This window comes from Leptidea sinapis, chromosome 11 (assembly GCF_905404315.1).
Source record: "Leptidea sinapis chromosome 11, ilLepSina1.1, whole genome shotgun sequence".
Taxonomy (NCBI): Eukaryota; Metazoa; Arthropoda; class Insecta; order Lepidoptera; family Pieridae; genus Leptidea; species Leptidea sinapis.
In genome coordinates this window covers 9,133,363-9,151,864 of record NC_066275.1, presented here as the reverse complement: position 1 = coordinate 9,151,864, position 18,502 = coordinate 9,133,363, and the positions used below count along the sequence as shown (strand labels likewise).

The window sequence follows — 18,502 nt, the reverse complement described above, 5'->3', positions numbered from 1 at the left end:
TAAAAACCTATTCCTTAAATAATCCAAATGCATCCTTATCCTAAAATGTATTGAATTTATTAAGTTCTAATAAAATTAAAAAGTCATATTTAATCGGAGCAACGCCAGTGCAAAAGCTTATACGAGCAGTTGTTGCGCTCTTGCATAAAGCCGTTCATTTTGACAGCTAGAAGTGCCGGAATGGTTTGTGATTGGTGGTGAATGTTCTGCACCGGATTACTATTGGCGTAGACGAGGAGAACGCGGGGGAAGGGAGCCGGGCGCCATTACAAACAATGGCCGTCCGAATGGTCGTTAGCGAATAGCTTTTATCTCTTTCTGATATAAGCGGCGCAGGTATGAATTAATGAGATGGAGAGGGTTTCGGCGTGTCGGCGCGTTGTTTTTGCTTCTCGTTCGCACTCGGGTGTTAGGTCGGCCGTCTCGCCGGCGCGAGGCGGCGGTAACTCCGCGACGGGGAATCCAGAGTCGTAGAGCCTCATACGCGGGTCATAAACGATTCGCGGCCATACTAGAGGTGCACGCGCGAGCATCGATCCGAGCGCCGGCGATACACGCGCGCCGCGTCGCGAGCGATGAGTTCCAAGTTCATCATCGATAGCATGCTCCCTAAGTACCACCAGCAGTTCCATCACCAGAACCTATTCGCGGGCGCCGGGGCGTCGCCTATCGAGGCGTCGTTGTCTTCGTCGTTGTCCTCGTCGCTGTCGACGTCGCTGTCATCGTCACTGTCGGGCGGGCTGGGAGTGGCGCCGCTGGGAGCCGGCTCTCCGGGCGCCGGGAGCCCGCAGCGCTCGTCCTCTTCATCATCAGCTTCGCCGGGGGCGCCGGCCAGGATGTACCCTTACGTATCGCACCACCAGCAGTTCGGAGGCTCGGTGCCGTTCCCCACGGGCGGACTCTCCGCGGACGATAAGAGTTGTCGGTACCCTACTGCCGTGGGTGTGGGTGGTGATCCGATGGTGAACTACGCGCTGGGGCAGCACAACGGCGGCGCTGCCGTGTCTGCGGCATCAGCCAGCATGGCGGCTGCTGCTCAGTTCTATCACCAAGCCGCGGCTTCCGCAGCATCAGCGGCCTCGGCAGCCTCCGTGGACGCCATGGGAGCAGCCTGCTCGCAACCCTCGGCACAGCCTCTGCCCGATATACCACGCTATCCCTGGATGTCCATCACTGGTAAATCTCATCACTGTATTCGCATGTCTGTTGATTTGTTTTCATATTAGATCTGGAAAAATAAATGTTTAATTTTGTTTTTTTGCTGTTATTTCTAAAAGCTTTGAAGTAGGCTTGTTAAAATAAACAGACATTTTGTTTGTAAAATTCAATAATAGTTTTTTGTTTATTGTTTTGTTTGGCTTCAAACGTAGAGCTCTTATATATTTCTTATTAGCAAAATTATTGCTACGTAGAGCATGATATTGTTAAAACATATTTTTAAAAAGCGTCTCAATATTATCTTTATTATATATTAATTAACGTTTTATTAATATATTATTAAAAGAAAGCATGTATAAATAAACATTGATAAAAAAATAACTTACGTTTAAAACCAACGCGAGCATCTAGTAATCTTTCACTATTGATTTATAGTTAATTAAATAGAAGTTTCAATTAAAAATAGTATAATAATAAAATATAATCTGCTTAATGGCACATTAAAATAAATAAACCCATTTAACGTCACCTGATAACGACCATAATGTAATAATATTTACAGTTATACCTACATTACTTTCACATACTGTAATCTCTGAGTATTGATAACTGTATCTGTTTTTATTTATTAATAAAACCATTTCTTCCAATAGGTATTATTAAAATATATTATATTCGTATTTGATACAATAAAAAATATTTTAACCGAGCGACGGCTAATTCTCTTCATGGATCATAAAAAAGTACTAAAACTAAAAATCAAAACCTAATTATCAGCACAATAATAATGGTAATAAAAGTAAAATTTATAATAACAAATCATTTTTTAATTGATTAAATAAATCAATTTAATATAATGATAATAATAGGCCAGTTGAAATACAAAATAAGAAATTCAATGTATCTTTATTGCAATCAAATCGATTTAATAAATATATTATATAAGCAATAAAAATTAAAATTATATGCCATCAAAGTTTTATAGACATTTTATTGCTAAAATTTAGTGATGTTAAAAAATTTGGAGGGTTTGTTAGTGAGACTCTACCTTAATCAATAGGACACTTAAGACTATCTCTATATTTTTATTTGATTCAAATGTTAATAAATTACAATGTATAAATATTATATTCTGAGCTGTTATAATTTAATTATGTAATACAAATAAGACAAGAGGATACGCATTGATTCACTGCCCCGTAGGAATTCATTTGTTCTTTGTACCTCATCGAAAAGATCACGATGTTATATTATACATTTTACTAAAACCCTCCCAATATAATCACAAAAACAGGTATATAATATAATCTGTAAAAAAAACGCATATATGCTGTTTACATATGTAATTCACCCTTGTTACTTAGTCATCCAACCGTGGCATCAGTATTCCATAATGGACCTAATCTGTACTTGCAAATATTATAATTATGATTGTAACTCTGTCTATCTAAGCGACATAACTACTGAACATATTTTGATTAATTTTAGTAAGGATATGCAGACTTTTTATGAAATAGGAATACAAATGACAGCACGAGTCACCTTTTGGTAAGTGATCACCGCTGCTATTCTATTGTATTGCATTATCAGAGTAATCACAGGAGCGTTGCCAGCATTTCCATGTCCAAGGAAACTCGTTCCACAGTTTTGTTCTACGTCCTACATAATTTCTGACTTCAGGAAATTTTCGTACCCGTAACCAAATCCCACGAGGACAAAGTCACGGGCAGAATTCTTATTTATATTAGTAGCATTTACAAATAGCCTTCGCGTGCGGTATGCAATTAAATATCAAGTAATTATCAATTTCTACCATCACAATATTATTCTTACTTGCTCGAAAAATATTACAAACTCTTTGCTATTGAGGATGTTGTTGGTCAGCCAAAGCATTGGAAGGTTATTAATAATTTTTTTTACAAACATGAGCCTAAATCTAGTTAGTTAAGGAGTGACTAGGATTGTAAACGCTACAACCAATAGTCCAATATTTGTGTTAATCATGTGGCTAAGCTGCAAATGAGCATTTATTTTACTGGTTTTCTTTTGATTATTCAAAATATTATACATATTAAATTGAATAATTGTTTGGTGTTAGTTCTAGAAAAATACTAATTGTATTAAATTCTTTAAAAAATGAATGTTGTTATCATTGAAAATTGAAAGATTTTTAACTCCAAAGTTTATTCCTGGGAAGCAACTTTCACATTTTTTATTGGACATTTCAAATTATATATAAATATTCTATTCGGTTGTAATGTAATATTTTGCGTCGAAATAATTTCATTGCGTTATGTTGGAATCTACTCTCTAAGAAACCATATTTTGTCGATGTTGAGATATGAGTGCTCCAACGTCTCAAAAACTATATCTGCTATAGAGCTATGGAAGTAATGATTTTGTGTATTGTCATTAGATATGTGACAAAAGTCGACATTGCCTGACAATTTCAACAAAATCAGTCCAGCCGTTTTAATCTTTAGGAAATATACAAAAAATAGACTTATTTATGTGTAAAGAAAGAAGGATGCAGCATTCGATATAAATTCCAGATATTATGTACCAACAAAGTATGCCCGCTTTAGCATTACAAGGGCAATATATTTTTTCATAGGCCGTACTTTTTCAGTTTGACTAAAGATAATTTGGCTTAGTCAAGGCAAGTTCGCGTGTGGGCCAATTTGTACTCAAAAACTATGCCTATTACAGTTTTACTGCCTGTATGCTTTGAATACAATAGAGCAATTATATTTTATTCGCGTTTTATTGCGATTGCTGGCTTTCTTATTGAGATTTCATTCAAACACTTCATTAGAGTTAATATGGATGCGAAACAAAACTATTTTTAATTAGTAGTTAGTTTAATAAGCTTATGAAAAAATTGCAAGTCTTTTAATCGATAAAGAATAAAGATATTTCAAGATTATGTTCAAGTCTAAACGGATGAACTGCACAACAATTAAAACAAAACAATTAAATTTAATTTGGTTAAAATACAAAGTTTATAAATCGAATTTATTAAAAGTGAATAATTAGTAGGTATTAGTTTTTATTACAATTTGTCTAAATTTATTTAAATAATATTTATAGGAAGACAATATAAACATGTAGGTACTCACATTTTTTTTAGCTAAGACATTTGATTAGCAGAAAAAGATATGGAAAGTAAAGAAAATCCATCAGCATAATCCCTTTTAGATCGTTTTGAGTTATTGTTTATTTTAAATAAGTAATACATCTATATCTCCTTGTAGGCAGCAATGTGTTTTCGGTTGTCCAATACATATAGGTAGGTATACTTAACTTCATTTGTTGCAAGGGAGTATGGGTCACGTTGATAAAATAACCTCAGTTGACACGTATAAATGCGTGTCGCCCTCTATTAAAAAAATACATACATTCTAAGTATGCACCGACGGGGCAGTTAACCATAAGTAGGTACAAACGCTGTCGAAGAGAATTCAGAATTTTTACTTTTCAGTAAAATAAGTATGAAAATATAACTACAGCTTAGGTACCTATATACGAAGTGGCAGTGGGCAGGACACATAGTTCGACGGCCAGGTGGCCGTTGGGGCTGTAAAGTCCTCGAATGGCGACCACGTACCGGAAGACGTAGTGTCGGTAGGCCCCCCACAAGATGGACCGACGATCTGGTCAAGATCGCCGGAATACTTTGGATGAGGGCAGCGGAGGACCGTTCGTCATAGAGATCTTTGAGGGCACCTAAAACGCAAAAACAAATATAATTTAATATTTCTTCACAAATATTGCAAAACAAATGACGTCACAAATACCCTATGAAATAGTAACTGAAGCAAGATATTATTTTAAATTAACACAAAATAAAGAGTTTATAAATATTGAAGTAACGCGTACTCTCCGTCAAATATCTACGAGCGACTGTCCGTAACAGTGATTATGTATAAAAATCCCGTAGTAAAAGCGGATTTGCTACCGTTACAGTCTCATATCTCAATAAAATTATATCAAATGGCCTATAACCGACTTGTTTCTGTTTTTAAATGGACTCTTCGTGTGATTTGTTGCTAATGTAACGTAACAAGAATTATTACAGCCGCCGCTACATTTTGAGACAAATTTTAAAACGACTAGAGCGCTTGAAATAAACGAATAACTACTTTAAAGTATTGAATTTAAGTCTATTTTAATTTAAAACTGATAATATAATTATTTTAATTTATTTTCGACGCTGTATCTATCCGAGTTTTCTAAAATTCTTTCGATAGTGAATACTGTCGATACTTTAAGAGCAATTTAATGTGTTGAAATTGTTACAACCCGAGAAATATATTTTATGCCGTACTGTTTTATAGTATTAAAGCTTTATTAAAGGAAATATTAAATCATTTTGTTATTAGCTATAATTGAATTTGGTTGGTCTTTTATATAACTAATGTAGACATGGAGATAATTAAAGAAATGTATGTAAATAATATAAAATAATAGAATTTATAATGCTATAGGTAGTTAAATATGTCAAAGTTAAATATGTGGGTTTATTCCTGCTTAGCTTAGAAAAGGCATTCTCTATAAAATATTTTTTTAACATCTAAATAGGTATTATCGTATTTCCATAAATAGGTCTATCCTATAAAAAAATCATATGCCTAACTGCGACCACAGTAAATTATTTAATGGTATTTTAAATATGATACCTGCATAGAAAAATTAATTAAATCTTTGACAGTAATCCAGGTACACATGCTAACTTATAATCTGTTCAGATGAACCCGTAATATGTGGTACGCATGCGCAAAACAAAATGGCCGACGCCGCTGTCCAATCAGGGCGACGCACACAGCTAGTTATGTGATAAAGCAACTTCTTAATTCTATCGATTACTAAAGATTAATATTACTTAGGTACCTAGGTACTTACTATTTTTTAATAGAATTGTTGTATAATATACATATTGTTAAAAAATATTACATGTGATGTATTATGTATGTAGTTCTGAGGTAGGTAGCTCACCTAGATCGACAACTTTAATGCTTCCCTGCCCTATGTAGGTATAGGTAGGTATCTATAGAAATATTTAATACAAACTAAAATAATATGACATTAAATAAGCACAGTTAAGCAGATAGTAATCTACGTAATAGGGGTTTAAGTATGAAATTGCCATTTTGGCCACTATCCTGGTCCCCCGAGTTCAACCATAAAGGTCTTAGTAACTTGCCCGAGAGATGGCAGAAATGTAAAGGAAATAACTTGAATTTTTGATATTGGGTAACTGACAATTTATCAGAAATTATAGGCTGCATAAGCAGTAGGTAAGAATGATTTACAAATACTTTAAAAAAATGCCAAATGTCACAATGCCGAGTCTTCTATAATTTATCCTGCCTTAGTAAAAAATAAAACTTTCATAATTTCTCAAATATCCAAAAAAACTATCAACTCCAGTTTGAACCGCACTTGAGATTGATAGGTTTTTCTCGTTGTGTTAAGTAAATGTCACTCATAGATCAAAATAATCTGGCGTTGATAGAAATATCGGATGCTAAGTTGCCAAGTTGGTACATTATTAAAAATACAAACGTATTTTATTGATGCGGTTAATGTTTCCGATTGACATAAGTCGATTATTTAGGTAGCTATCGAAAACCGGTATTAGTACTCAATAATCGTTAAAGCCTAATTAAACCTGCTTTATGTTCACACCAGTATTGGTATAATTACTTGGCTGGTAAGTATAAAAATACTAGGTTTCACGAAGAACTTTTTTCAAAGTAAAATAACCTCAAAATCTCCTCAAAAGATCTAAGTAACATTAACCCATTCACATTTTCGACTGGATATTATTCAATTATAAACTATGTCAGGTATATATAATATTACCTTAAAATATATTTTAAAACATGGAAAATTAGAATAGATTTGTTTTCCTCAGCTGCTACATATCATGCTCATTTATAAGGTTCTCTGATAGATGTAAATAAAGTTGAAATACATTTTCTTTATTTTACTTACCTTTCGTAATTAGTACCTATCTGTCTGTTTGTTTCTATTTAGGCTTTTAATACCATCGCATATCATATTTTTTTTAATAATGAAAAAGACTAGAAGAGTCTTAAGATAATTTATATAGCAAAGTATACATTCGATTTTAATCGAATATGTATAATAATAATTTATAATTAATTATATTCAATAATTATTTAAAATTTCTGGGACTAAGTGTATTTTGGATGATTTTTATTTATCTAACATAAATAGGTACGTACCTACCTACATAGATAAAATATTAATATTAAAAAACTGGCCATAGAGGTCAATTAAAAGATCTGAGTTTTAATTATAATTTTTGTGCTAATTTATAAAACCTATTGTTATGGTATTGAAGGTGAGCTAACTATTATTTTCTAAATCATATTTTTCCTAATCAATTGCCTAGCTTAGCATAAATTCAAATAAATGTGTGTAAATTTTGTTGATTTTACGTTTACAATATTATTTTTTAATATTTATAAATATCAAATACTAACGAATACTAGATATTAAATTTAGTAAGTAGGTATAGTTTTTATTAATTATATATGCAAATTATATTCTTATATTTCCTAAGGTATAAATTTCATATCTTAGGTAATTCAAGTAATATACCTACAGCCCTTGGTAGCAATGTAAACAGTATTTTCACAGCTGAAAGTAGTTTAGCCAAATAGAGTTTGATGAATTTGAAAATTATATTTTATGCATTTTATTTGAATGTATTTTTATTATAATTTACTGTATTTATATTGTTGTTTGTGTCGTCTGTATGCATGTAATCTGCCAAAACAGTGAGCTTTCATTACTATTCATAATAGATTTTCCATTTCCAGATTGGATGAGCCCCTTCGACCGCGTGGTTTGCGGTGAGTTCAATGGTAATTATAATTTTCTATTTATTTTGATTTAATTTATAACCACTAAGGCTGTAAGTCTTCATACGTGCAGAAAATTTAAATCAAATTTCAAGCAATTTGATGCCTTTTGTTTTACAATATTTAGTATTTTTTAGATTTGATTTGGTTTCATTTCGTTTGAGATGAGAGTTTTCATTTATGTTGAAGTCCGTTAACAGATTATTGTTTTCATTTATCTACTGGCGATCATTAACATAAGCCTAAAATCCAAAGGTATACTGACACATAAAAAGGCATTGAATTAAACTCATCTATGTATAAATAATATTAATTATAAGTACTAAATATGACAAGTTATAACGCTGTACGCAAATCATTTAAAATGAAATACTCTAATAATTAAAAAAAAACAGTAAAACGTTGTATGAAGATGTAATCCGGAATATTAATTCAAGACTGTCGTAATTCGTTGCACTCGCCAGCGTATGAAGACTGAAACAATGCCTTCCGTATATTTTGTTGCAATTATTCATTTGTAACGCTTTGTCGATTAGTGTTATAACTACTGATTTTTTGTAACATTCGATTTGGCTTCGAACATTTATCTTGGAATCGATTTAATCAAATGTTTTAATTTGGGATTTCTTAAATTCGTTCGCAACGCTGAATTTTAAAGACTTTTTTGATTGATCTAAGGTTTTTCTAGTATGCGCAGTTAAAGGAAATGAATATTAGAATACGAGATTGAATAACAACTTAATTACCGCAGCTCTGGTGAAATATGAAGATGAGTTTAGCTAATAAAATATAGGTACAAGCGCTGATTCTATTCAATACTTACCGCTGCCTGCTAACAATACTAACTTTTATATTGCACAATAATTCACGAGTGTCAGAGAAGACCCAACAGTTATATTGTTTAAAATATAGAAAGGATTTAAACTTAAAGAACAGCAACTTTCTCTGTAAACAATAGGAAATGAGAACTATCGAAACTTTGGAGGTAAAGAGTTAAGCTTGGTTTTATGAGACATTTTATTTGTAAGCGATAAATAAATTTTGGATTTAAATTTTAGAGATTGACCTGGTTTCATGCAACTTTAAAGATATCTGTAACTTATAACAGTAGAAGTAAGACTCACTGTTCCTACCTATTTTTACGGCAAAATTGTGGTGTTATTATGATGTTAAGTTCCCTTTAGAAGCATATATATGCGCTATGCTATGAATATCGTACGCCACGGTGAGTGCGTTTTATGATGGTTCCGACTCAGATCATATACTACTCACTGTCACAGATATAATTGGTTCATTTGCTCGTCAGTCGCTTATTTCAATAAAATAAAAGGAAAATTACCAAACAAATTATGAATTGATTTTTATAAAGCTAAAATTAAAATACCACTTTCAGTATATTTTCGATTTAGGAAGAGGATTGATTGATTATTATTACTGTGATATTTAATAATATAATTTAAAAAAAAACGTGTATTAGTTTAAAAAAGAAGCAGTAACAGTAGCAGTACCTGTCTACAAACTACTCTTTGTTCTACGCTTTTTATTTGCCGAATTCTATAGCGAAGATGTCCAAATTGCAACTTTCTCCAATTTGCGCAAAAAAAACGAACAAAAGTTTCACGGCAATGGGGTTGTGCAAATTTTCTTTTTGCTTAAAATAGCGATCCTTTGTGCTACCACGATGTTTACAAATAAACTATAAGTCAAAGGGTTTTAAATCACGGTGTCGAAAGCTTTTAAAACAAGCTTAGAACAGCTCCCATTGTTTCGCTGGCACGCTCGCAAATTGCTTTATTACCGAACGCGTCTCACGAAAGTCGATAGTCCCAAAATTACAGACCAAACATTATTCACTATCTTAATACAAAGAGCAAGTGTAAGGGCGGCAATAACATTCTTCTGAATTTAGATTTAAAAACATTACTAGTTGAAAATTTATTGAATCGGGTGTTATTTTGCAGAAATCTATAATAAACCTAATTTTGTGAGTTTTCTTGACGCGTACGCTCGTTTGTCCTTCTTTTCCATAAATATAAACTCAAATGTCTCGTGCCAAAGTTTGGCGAGTCAACATCTCCTGTGGATGCCACGTGTAGAGGCGATACACGTGTGGAATTGATTAAAGAGCGGAGTTTACAATCAAGAAAACTCACAAAATTTGGATAATTACTAGTTGACTCTAAGACATTAATTGGCAATACCGGATTGCCATATGCTTGAATATTTATGAAATAATTTAAAAAAGAGGAGAGAGAGTTATGTGTCAGTTTATACATAATACCCATCTACACATTTGGCAACTTGAGCAACGGCTGATTTTAAGCAGTGCAGATACTTGCGCAAGAACCTCCCCCCGCCTCCTGTGCCAATGAGATCTATGATATTTTTACTGGAAAGGTACATTTTATGATAATACTCAATATTCAATAGAGGTAGATATTTATGTTCAAGGTAGGTGTATCCTATGCTCAAGATATAGAAGCATACAGCATATATCTGAATTATTCTTAAAGCTTGATAGATTTAAGAATAATACAGAGCCTGTTGGTAATATAATCGCCGCTTTTTTATGCGGTTGGGAGGATAAACGACTATGACGTATGATGATTAGCGCTATCTATGGTTTCTTGCAATATTAGCACGAGACTCAGGAGATTTGCCGGACTATAAGATGTGCGTGTATGTGCTTTTTTGATAATTTGTAGTTTACTTAGCGCGTTTGTAGCCTTGGTACGCTAAAGTTCGTTCCAAAGTTTCTTGAAAAGCGCGCACTATTTACGCACTAACTACCTATATTAGTATATATAAGTCAATTTTTTTGAGAATTATTCGTAAACATCTAAGTTTTTATTCAATATATTCCTACAAATCATGATTATAATAATAAAATTATAAAAAAAAAACATTGTACTACTTCTTGCACAAATTTCATATGTATCAAAATTTATCCACGATGCTGGATGACGTCCCAGCGCTCTTCCAACTCAGCTCTTCTACTAACTAACTGACAGTTAAACAACATGCCAATATTGTATGTTCGGTTGGCTTAGTTGAAACAGCGCTGGGACATAACTCGAGAGGCGCGGGTTCTAATTCCGCATCAACCATAAATTTTGGAACAAGTTTAATATGTATAATTAATCCCAGAATTGAGGGATATCATTTATAAATACCAAACTGTGTATTACTCGTTGTAAAGCAGACATTATACTAGTATCAAAGTACACTGTATCTACCTAAGTGATAAACAACACGTCTCATTCATAGTACACGAGTAAAACAATACGAATTATGTCATGATTTCTTAACAAATTTAATTCTGCTATAAAACAGCTATACGAATAGATAACATAGGAAACAACAAGACAAATTACAGTTAGAGACTGTTTAAAAAAACTTTTACAGCTCTATAACAATTAAGAAGTAATGATTGTCAATCGTAACTCGGCTGTAGGCGCTTGGAAAAAAATGCGCCTGTGAACAATAACCTCTCTGAATTGACCATAAAGTGACGACCTTGCGGCAATAAAAATTTAACGAGGCAAGCCTGTGGAGTAGTGTAGTATAAACACTGCGAGATTCAAGAACGTGATCGTCATAGAAACAGCTGGCGCGACTGTGACATGTGCTCGTCTGTCTGTCGATCGCGACGCCTAGTTTCGCATTGTGTGTCATAAAAATTTTAAAGGCTTATAAAGAATCGTATCACGTGATTTATTCGTTTTCACCGCAGACTTTTAGTGATGTGCTATTTTATTCTAATTTAGTGAAGCTTTAGCATGCTTTTGGGTGATAACTTTGTTTATTTATTACTGGAACGGCTATGGTAACCTCAAATATACAAATTAATTTAGAATTATACAAAGAAGTTATTTCTAAAACAATCGATCGAATATTTTTTTGTAAATACTTAAAAGGTCTATAATATAAGAGCTTAAACCAAGCAAATTGTTGGGACATGATAAAAAAGTGATGTCAAATCATATAGAGGAAGAATAACGCGTTATTATTTTAAAAGTATGTAAGTACTCTTTGTTCTAGCAAAAATTAAATGTCAATGTCAGTGACGTAGATAATATAATGTCACGCCGCACGCGCGTAACTGACTCCACATGGTTCAGTGTTAGATCTTGAACATGCGGCGTTCGTTCAAGGCTGCGCGTAATGTTACGCAACTAATTTTAAGTTTATAAAATGCAAGAAGGTTGTCGAACTTTGCTCATACTATATTCAACACATGTATGAAGCGCAGATTGCACATGTTAAATACTTAGATGGATAGGTCATAGCTAGGACCCTTATAGTTGAATTTAATGCATAACTTACGACTAATAAGATGTACTAAAACCTTTCAAAACTCAACGCTTCTGTAAGAAGATACTATGAATGGTTTTATAGTGCTTTCATAATATGAAAATTAACTTTAAGACAGGGTCAGTTTTTTGCAGACTAATCATTTATTGCAATATATTTTATTAATCTTCGTATATTATAGCTGTTTGACCAACCAGTGGGAGGCTCCTTTGCATAGGATGCCAGCTAGCTTATGGGTAACACAACGGCATCTATTTCTGCGGTAGCTAGTGAAATTACTGGGCAATTGAGACTAAACATCATATGTCCCAAGGCGATTAGCGCAATTGTAGTGCCACTCAGAATTTTTGGGTTTTTCAAGAATCCTGAGCGGCACTGCATTGTAATGGGCAGGGCGTATTAAATACCATCAGCTCTCGTTATATTGTATATATAAAAAAATCAATTCGTGTATAACTACGGAACTATTTAAAACAGAGTGAGGCATCGATAACGGGATCTATGTAGTTTGTTTATATGAGGGCGCACGGACGTACCACACGTCATCTATTAAAACTATATTTATTAATATATCTGAGGGATCTACAGTCTCGTAAACACATCAATAACGTTTTCTTTTGAAAAGTTGAGAAAAATCATTAATTATCGTGTTAAAGGGGTTAATGGCGTCGTTTGATGTTTCTATAATGAGCAATGTCTACGTCGAGATACCACTGGCAACTGTTTCTTTAAAAAAGTTGATAAGGATTTTAAAACACGCCGTTAAGATTTTCGCATTAATTATGTTAATAATTGTAATATTTTATATGAGTATTTCATAGGGATATAAATAATTAACTTGATGGTTGATTGCTAGATGTTTTTAAGGCGCGGACTGACTTGGATTGTAAACGCTACAACCAATAGTCCAATATTTGTGTTGATCATGTGGCTAAGCTGCAAATGGGCAGCTTAGCCCATTTGCAGCTTAGCAAATGGGCTAAGCTGCCCATTTTACTGTTATTCTTTTGTTTATTAAAAAAATACATATTAAATTGAATAATTGTTCGGATTAAGTTTTAGAAAAATACTAATTCTATTAAATTCTTTAATAAAAGAATGTTGCTATCGCTGAAAATTCAGAGATATTAAACTCCAAAGTTTATTTTTGGGAAGCAACTTCCAAATTTTTTATTGGACATTTCAATATAAACATTCTATTCGGTTCAAATTTTTCTTTAAGTCTTTCTTTTTGTGATGATTTTTTTGCGTAGGAATATTTTCATTGCGTTATGTTGTAATCGACTCTCTAAGAAACCAATTTTTGTGAACATTGAGGTATGACCGCGCCTTAAGTCCTGTTGTAGTACTAGTCACTTCAAATTTATTTTGTCGCGGTTATTATACCTGTTTATAAATAATAGCTGGATGTAAATGAGGAATCCTCATAATTTTATAAATGTTTTTGTGTTATTTCAATATTTAAATTAATATTAACATTAACAACAAAATTTATTAATATACTGAATGAAAAGAAAAAGAAACGAAGGACAGATTTTGATAATGTAAAAAACTTCTCTCCAACGATACAATAATTAGGTAATAATATTAATATATATATAGGTATAAAACATTGCAAAACACAAACAACAACAAATAATAGAGTTGGTATTGATCGGAGCAAGTTACCGATTACGATGTGCAGTGCGAAGAGTATTGTCAATGCTTCGCGCTCGCTCACACGCCCAGCCCTTATGTTTCTGTACTGGTTGAGTGGGCATAGTACCTATGTAGTAATAGGTATAGAATATGTATGTTTATATTTCTTTGTTAATGTATGATTTTTCTTTATACCTGTTACATAATATATAAGAATGCAAAGAAAAAATTTATAAATTCACTGGTAATGCAGATATATAACTTATACTTAATAAAATATATACTTAATCCATAAAAAAAAAAATTTATAAAGAGTAGGAAAATTAAAGAGAAGAATCATAATATTTTAATCTGTTTCTCTCCCAACCTTTTTTACTTCTTACATTTTTTACAATCATCGCTACCAAGAATCGTGCCAAACAAACGGATCATGTAAATACCATTAGTCATAAATTACCATGAATGAGTGATACTGCTTACCTATTGATGTGTATGTAGAAAACAAATCACTGGATTTAGAAAACAGTATGTTAATGTACTATAATGTATTGATTTATTCATGGAGATTAAATCATGGGTTAGAAATTAGTCGTGGGTACTTAAAACAGTACAAAATGATTATAATAAGCGGTTTGCTTCATAATTCGTTAGGTGTAACACATAGTATTGTAGCTATACAAAAATTATTAATGTAAAGAAAGAATAGTAATTGTATTTATTCCACTTGCTTGTTCTGGCCACAGAGAACAAAAACTAAATAAAATACATGTTATACTAAATTTTATTATAAACTAGCTGACCCGGCAGACTTCGTACTGCCTCAATCGATAAATAAAAGACCTTAACTTTTGTATAAAATAAACTTAAAACAAACAAAAGGAATAATTTTTTTAAGTGTTACCCGTGTTTTAAGGAAGTCTATTTTTTACCTCCGCAGAAAGTTAGAAAGATATAAAAAAATACACGCAAAAACATTTAACGGTCCAGTGAGTTTTTGAATAACAAAGTAAGCATAATCATTTAGTTAATTAATTAACGTTTTATAAAACACCGTTAATATTAAATAGCTCGTATGAAAGTTGATTGTACATGCTGTGCGGTCGTGCCGTATGACTTGAACAACTTATAGCAAATAACGTATTCAGAAAGGCTTCAGGTTATAAACTTACACATTTATGTCAGCAGGATATGAATTACAATTGCAAAATAACATATTTACACATTCACAGAGGCGCCATAGTTATAGAATAATCGACGGGAAATGAGCATCGTATTATAAAATTTCTTAAGTGAAAATTAATAACTCTGAAAAAACTTGAATTGAATTTGAATTCTTATTCTATTATGTGGTTCGCTAAATACGTTCAGATCATAGACTTACTATATAATAGTGCAGGTTTTCTAGAAAGGTAGGCTGTGGATCTAACTTGTTGTAGTTGAGCTTTGGAATAAGCTTAGATTGCTGACCGTAGATATTTAGTATCCAGAGTAAGGAAAAATGTTATGAGTGGGTGTTCAATAGAAGTTTGGTAAAAAGTAACCAAATTAACCTTAATAACTTTAACTAGTGTTAAATTTATTAAGGTTCATAACGAGGTATATACAAACAAAGCGTGCGAGGGAGAAGAAGGACTCTAAAGGAGACAGTGAGATAGAGAAGGAAAGAAAATCTATTGTCATTCTTACCGAATTTGATTGTCATTTTATTTTGAATACTAAACCAATAGCTATTGTATGGAACAATGTTAAGAAATCGAAATTGTTTACGCATTATTGGGCTGTTAGGTTTTTTTTATGACAATAGGAGACGAGGCGAGCAGGACTTTCAGCTGATGGCCGCTCCCGAATCTTGAAAAACCTTAAAATTATAAATATATAAAAATAAATAAATAAGTTTTTAAGTCACATTTACCCAGTAATTTCACTAGCCACGGCGCCTTTCAGACCGAAACGCAATAATGCTCACACATTACTGCTTCACGGCAGAAAAAGGCGCCGTTATGGTACCCATAATCTAGCCAGCATCCTGTGCAAAGGAGCCTCCACTGGTAAGGTCGTCTATACGCTATTGTAAGACTATGATTCTGATAGTCCACGATATCAAATAGTATACAATAGTACAAGACGATATGTAAAATCTACTACGCTATTATTTATTCCTTCGATAATACACCTAAGTTTGGATGTAGGTTAATTTTCAGCAAAATTGTCCTTATAATTTTCATAGCGTCACAAAAAGCATTGATGCAATTTTGGTGTTTTAGCCAATCGCAATTACAAATATTAATATCATAAGATAAACAAAGTCATACATATTATTCCTTTTTTAAATTAATTATTTATTTGGACCACACAATGAGAATCATCAGTGACCTAGAGCGCCTCACCTAATTAAGTGAACAATAATATTTAGATACGACTTTGTATTACAATCAAGCCAATATGAATTCATATCCATTGATAATGTATAGAGATGTCGGAGCATTGTTCAGTCGTGCAACGAACTTGTAAAGCAGGGATCAGCTTCTCATGCCAAATACTTTATGTTAATTTTGATGTTACAACGTCTGCCAATTGGAATTTATTTTATTTGTCTACATTTAATATTATCTTTTGCTAACTTACTTACATAGATGATATTTATTACAATTGTCGAGATATACAACTAAATTTATCAAGCGAACAATAGACTACTTTGTTATTTTATCTCGAATGAAATCTCGTAATTTTTAGATAATTTAAACGTCTAGATAGAGCCTCTTGCTGCTAGACAACCGATGAAAACAGGCCAGGTTTATGACGTTAGTGTGTGGGTTTATGACGTTAGTGTGTGTGACAAGGTAAGTCTTACACTCGCGATTTGTAAGTCACTTTGTGTCAGTGTGCGTGCACTGCTCAATTCAAATTCAAATTCAAATATTTTTTATTAAAATAGGATGTGACATCACTTATTGAAAGTCAAAAACTACCTACCTATTCCAAAACGAATGTCTCTGACCTGAGAAGAATGAATAAAATCAGCGGGCTTTTATTTTCAAAACATATGTTTACAAAGTAATATTGTACAATTAAACTTATTATTTAATAGCCTGAGGGCGGTCGCTCCATTCCCAATCTGTGGTATCATTAAGAAAGTCATTTATGTTATAGTAACCTTTACCACACAATATACAGGCTAACTGCCAACTTCAATTTTTTTCGATGTTATCACAGCTGTCACAGTCTAAACAGACGTATCTGTGTTTTATAGGTGAGATTAGCTCTAATCTAAATCAAACTCAAACTAAATCTACATTAATATATTAATTCAAACCGATATTTTAAATAACATCTATGACTTCATAGAATCTTACTAATTATTGATGTATTAACATTAATTAAAAAAAATCATCATTAAGAAAACTATTATGTAGGTATTTGTGCAATAATAACAAACTTAAGATAATGAACACTTAAATTGTATACCTTAACTTAAATATTGCGGGTATTTCTAAAATAGTTGATCGAATCAGTGGAAGTTATTGTAATATATTGCCGACGCATTATTTGCTGACCCTAAATGCAATAACGTCTTTTGGCTTCTCCGATAACGCAAAGCCTTGTAATATATACGTCATACTCCCGCCGGTTCTCAAAGGGATTACTAAAACAAAAACAATTTATATCTCCATTAACATGAGCATTGTTTGTTTTGTAGAGCATAACTCGGCCGCATGTGAAAACATTCGCAAGATTAAAGGTGAAGTTACTAATGTCCAAGTAAAATTGATCCTTGTGATTACTAGCAAATCATGTTGAGTGAGTTCGGTAGCAGGGATCGTTAGAAAGTGGTCGTTTAGTTTTGTTTACATTGCGTTCAGTGTTTCCTACCAGTTAGCATAACTGGAGGGAGTCTTAATAAAAATGAATTGCTGCGTCGCTGAACTGAGCCGCGGTTTGCTCACGTACGAGGAAACAGTGTGACATTATTCCACTTGATTTACTACCATTTCACGTAACACGCTCATAAACGTAATAAAGAAAATATAAGGACGTTTTAATATTACTTACATATTTCTCTGTTCAAACTGGAAGTTATATTACATGTGAAAACATATTAATACTACCTCATTGGTACAAAAGTGAAATTACTGGGCAAATGAGACTTAACATCTTATGTCTCAAGGTGACGTGCGGAATTGTAGTGCCGCTCAGAATTTTTGGATTTTTCAAGAATTCTGAACGGCACTGAATTATAATGGGTAGGGCGTATCAATAACCATCAGCTGAACGTCCTGCTGGTCATAAATAAAATTAAACCTTAAATTTTGATTTACCTTAAAAAATATTCACCAGAAATACCATTAATTCTCATAAATCATCAAATATCATTTTGAGTTGTAATTCAATAAAAACCTTGTAGACCAATAAATATTCAGCGTTAAGTATTTGGCCAAAACACTTTATTCTAAAAGAAAATTATTCAAATAAATCGCACAAAATTTATGCTATCTGTGGTG

General features: G+C 32.7%; 1 protein-coding gene across 4 annotated transcripts in view; it reads left to right on the top strand.

Annotated features, from left to right (window-relative positions):
- The first annotated feature begins 321 nt into the window (after nt 1-321).
- LOC126966864 (homeobox protein abdominal-A homolog) overlaps nt 322-18,502 on the top strand; it is a 54,891-nt gene continuing 36,710 nt past the window's right edge. Inside the window, exons 1-2 of one of the 4 annotated variants that reach the window (XM_050811138.1) lie at nt 322-1,176; nt 8,010-8,042. In XM_050811138.1, coding sequence (XP_050667095.1) covers nt 576-1,176; nt 8,010-8,042 — 634 coding nt within the window. In that variant the 5' untranslated portion in view covers nt 322-575. Of the gene's footprint in view, nt 1,177-7,994; nt 8,055-18,502 lie in introns of all 4 variants that reach the window. The other 3 variants (XM_050811136.1, XM_050811137.1, XM_050811135.1) reach the window with 3 other exon arrangements.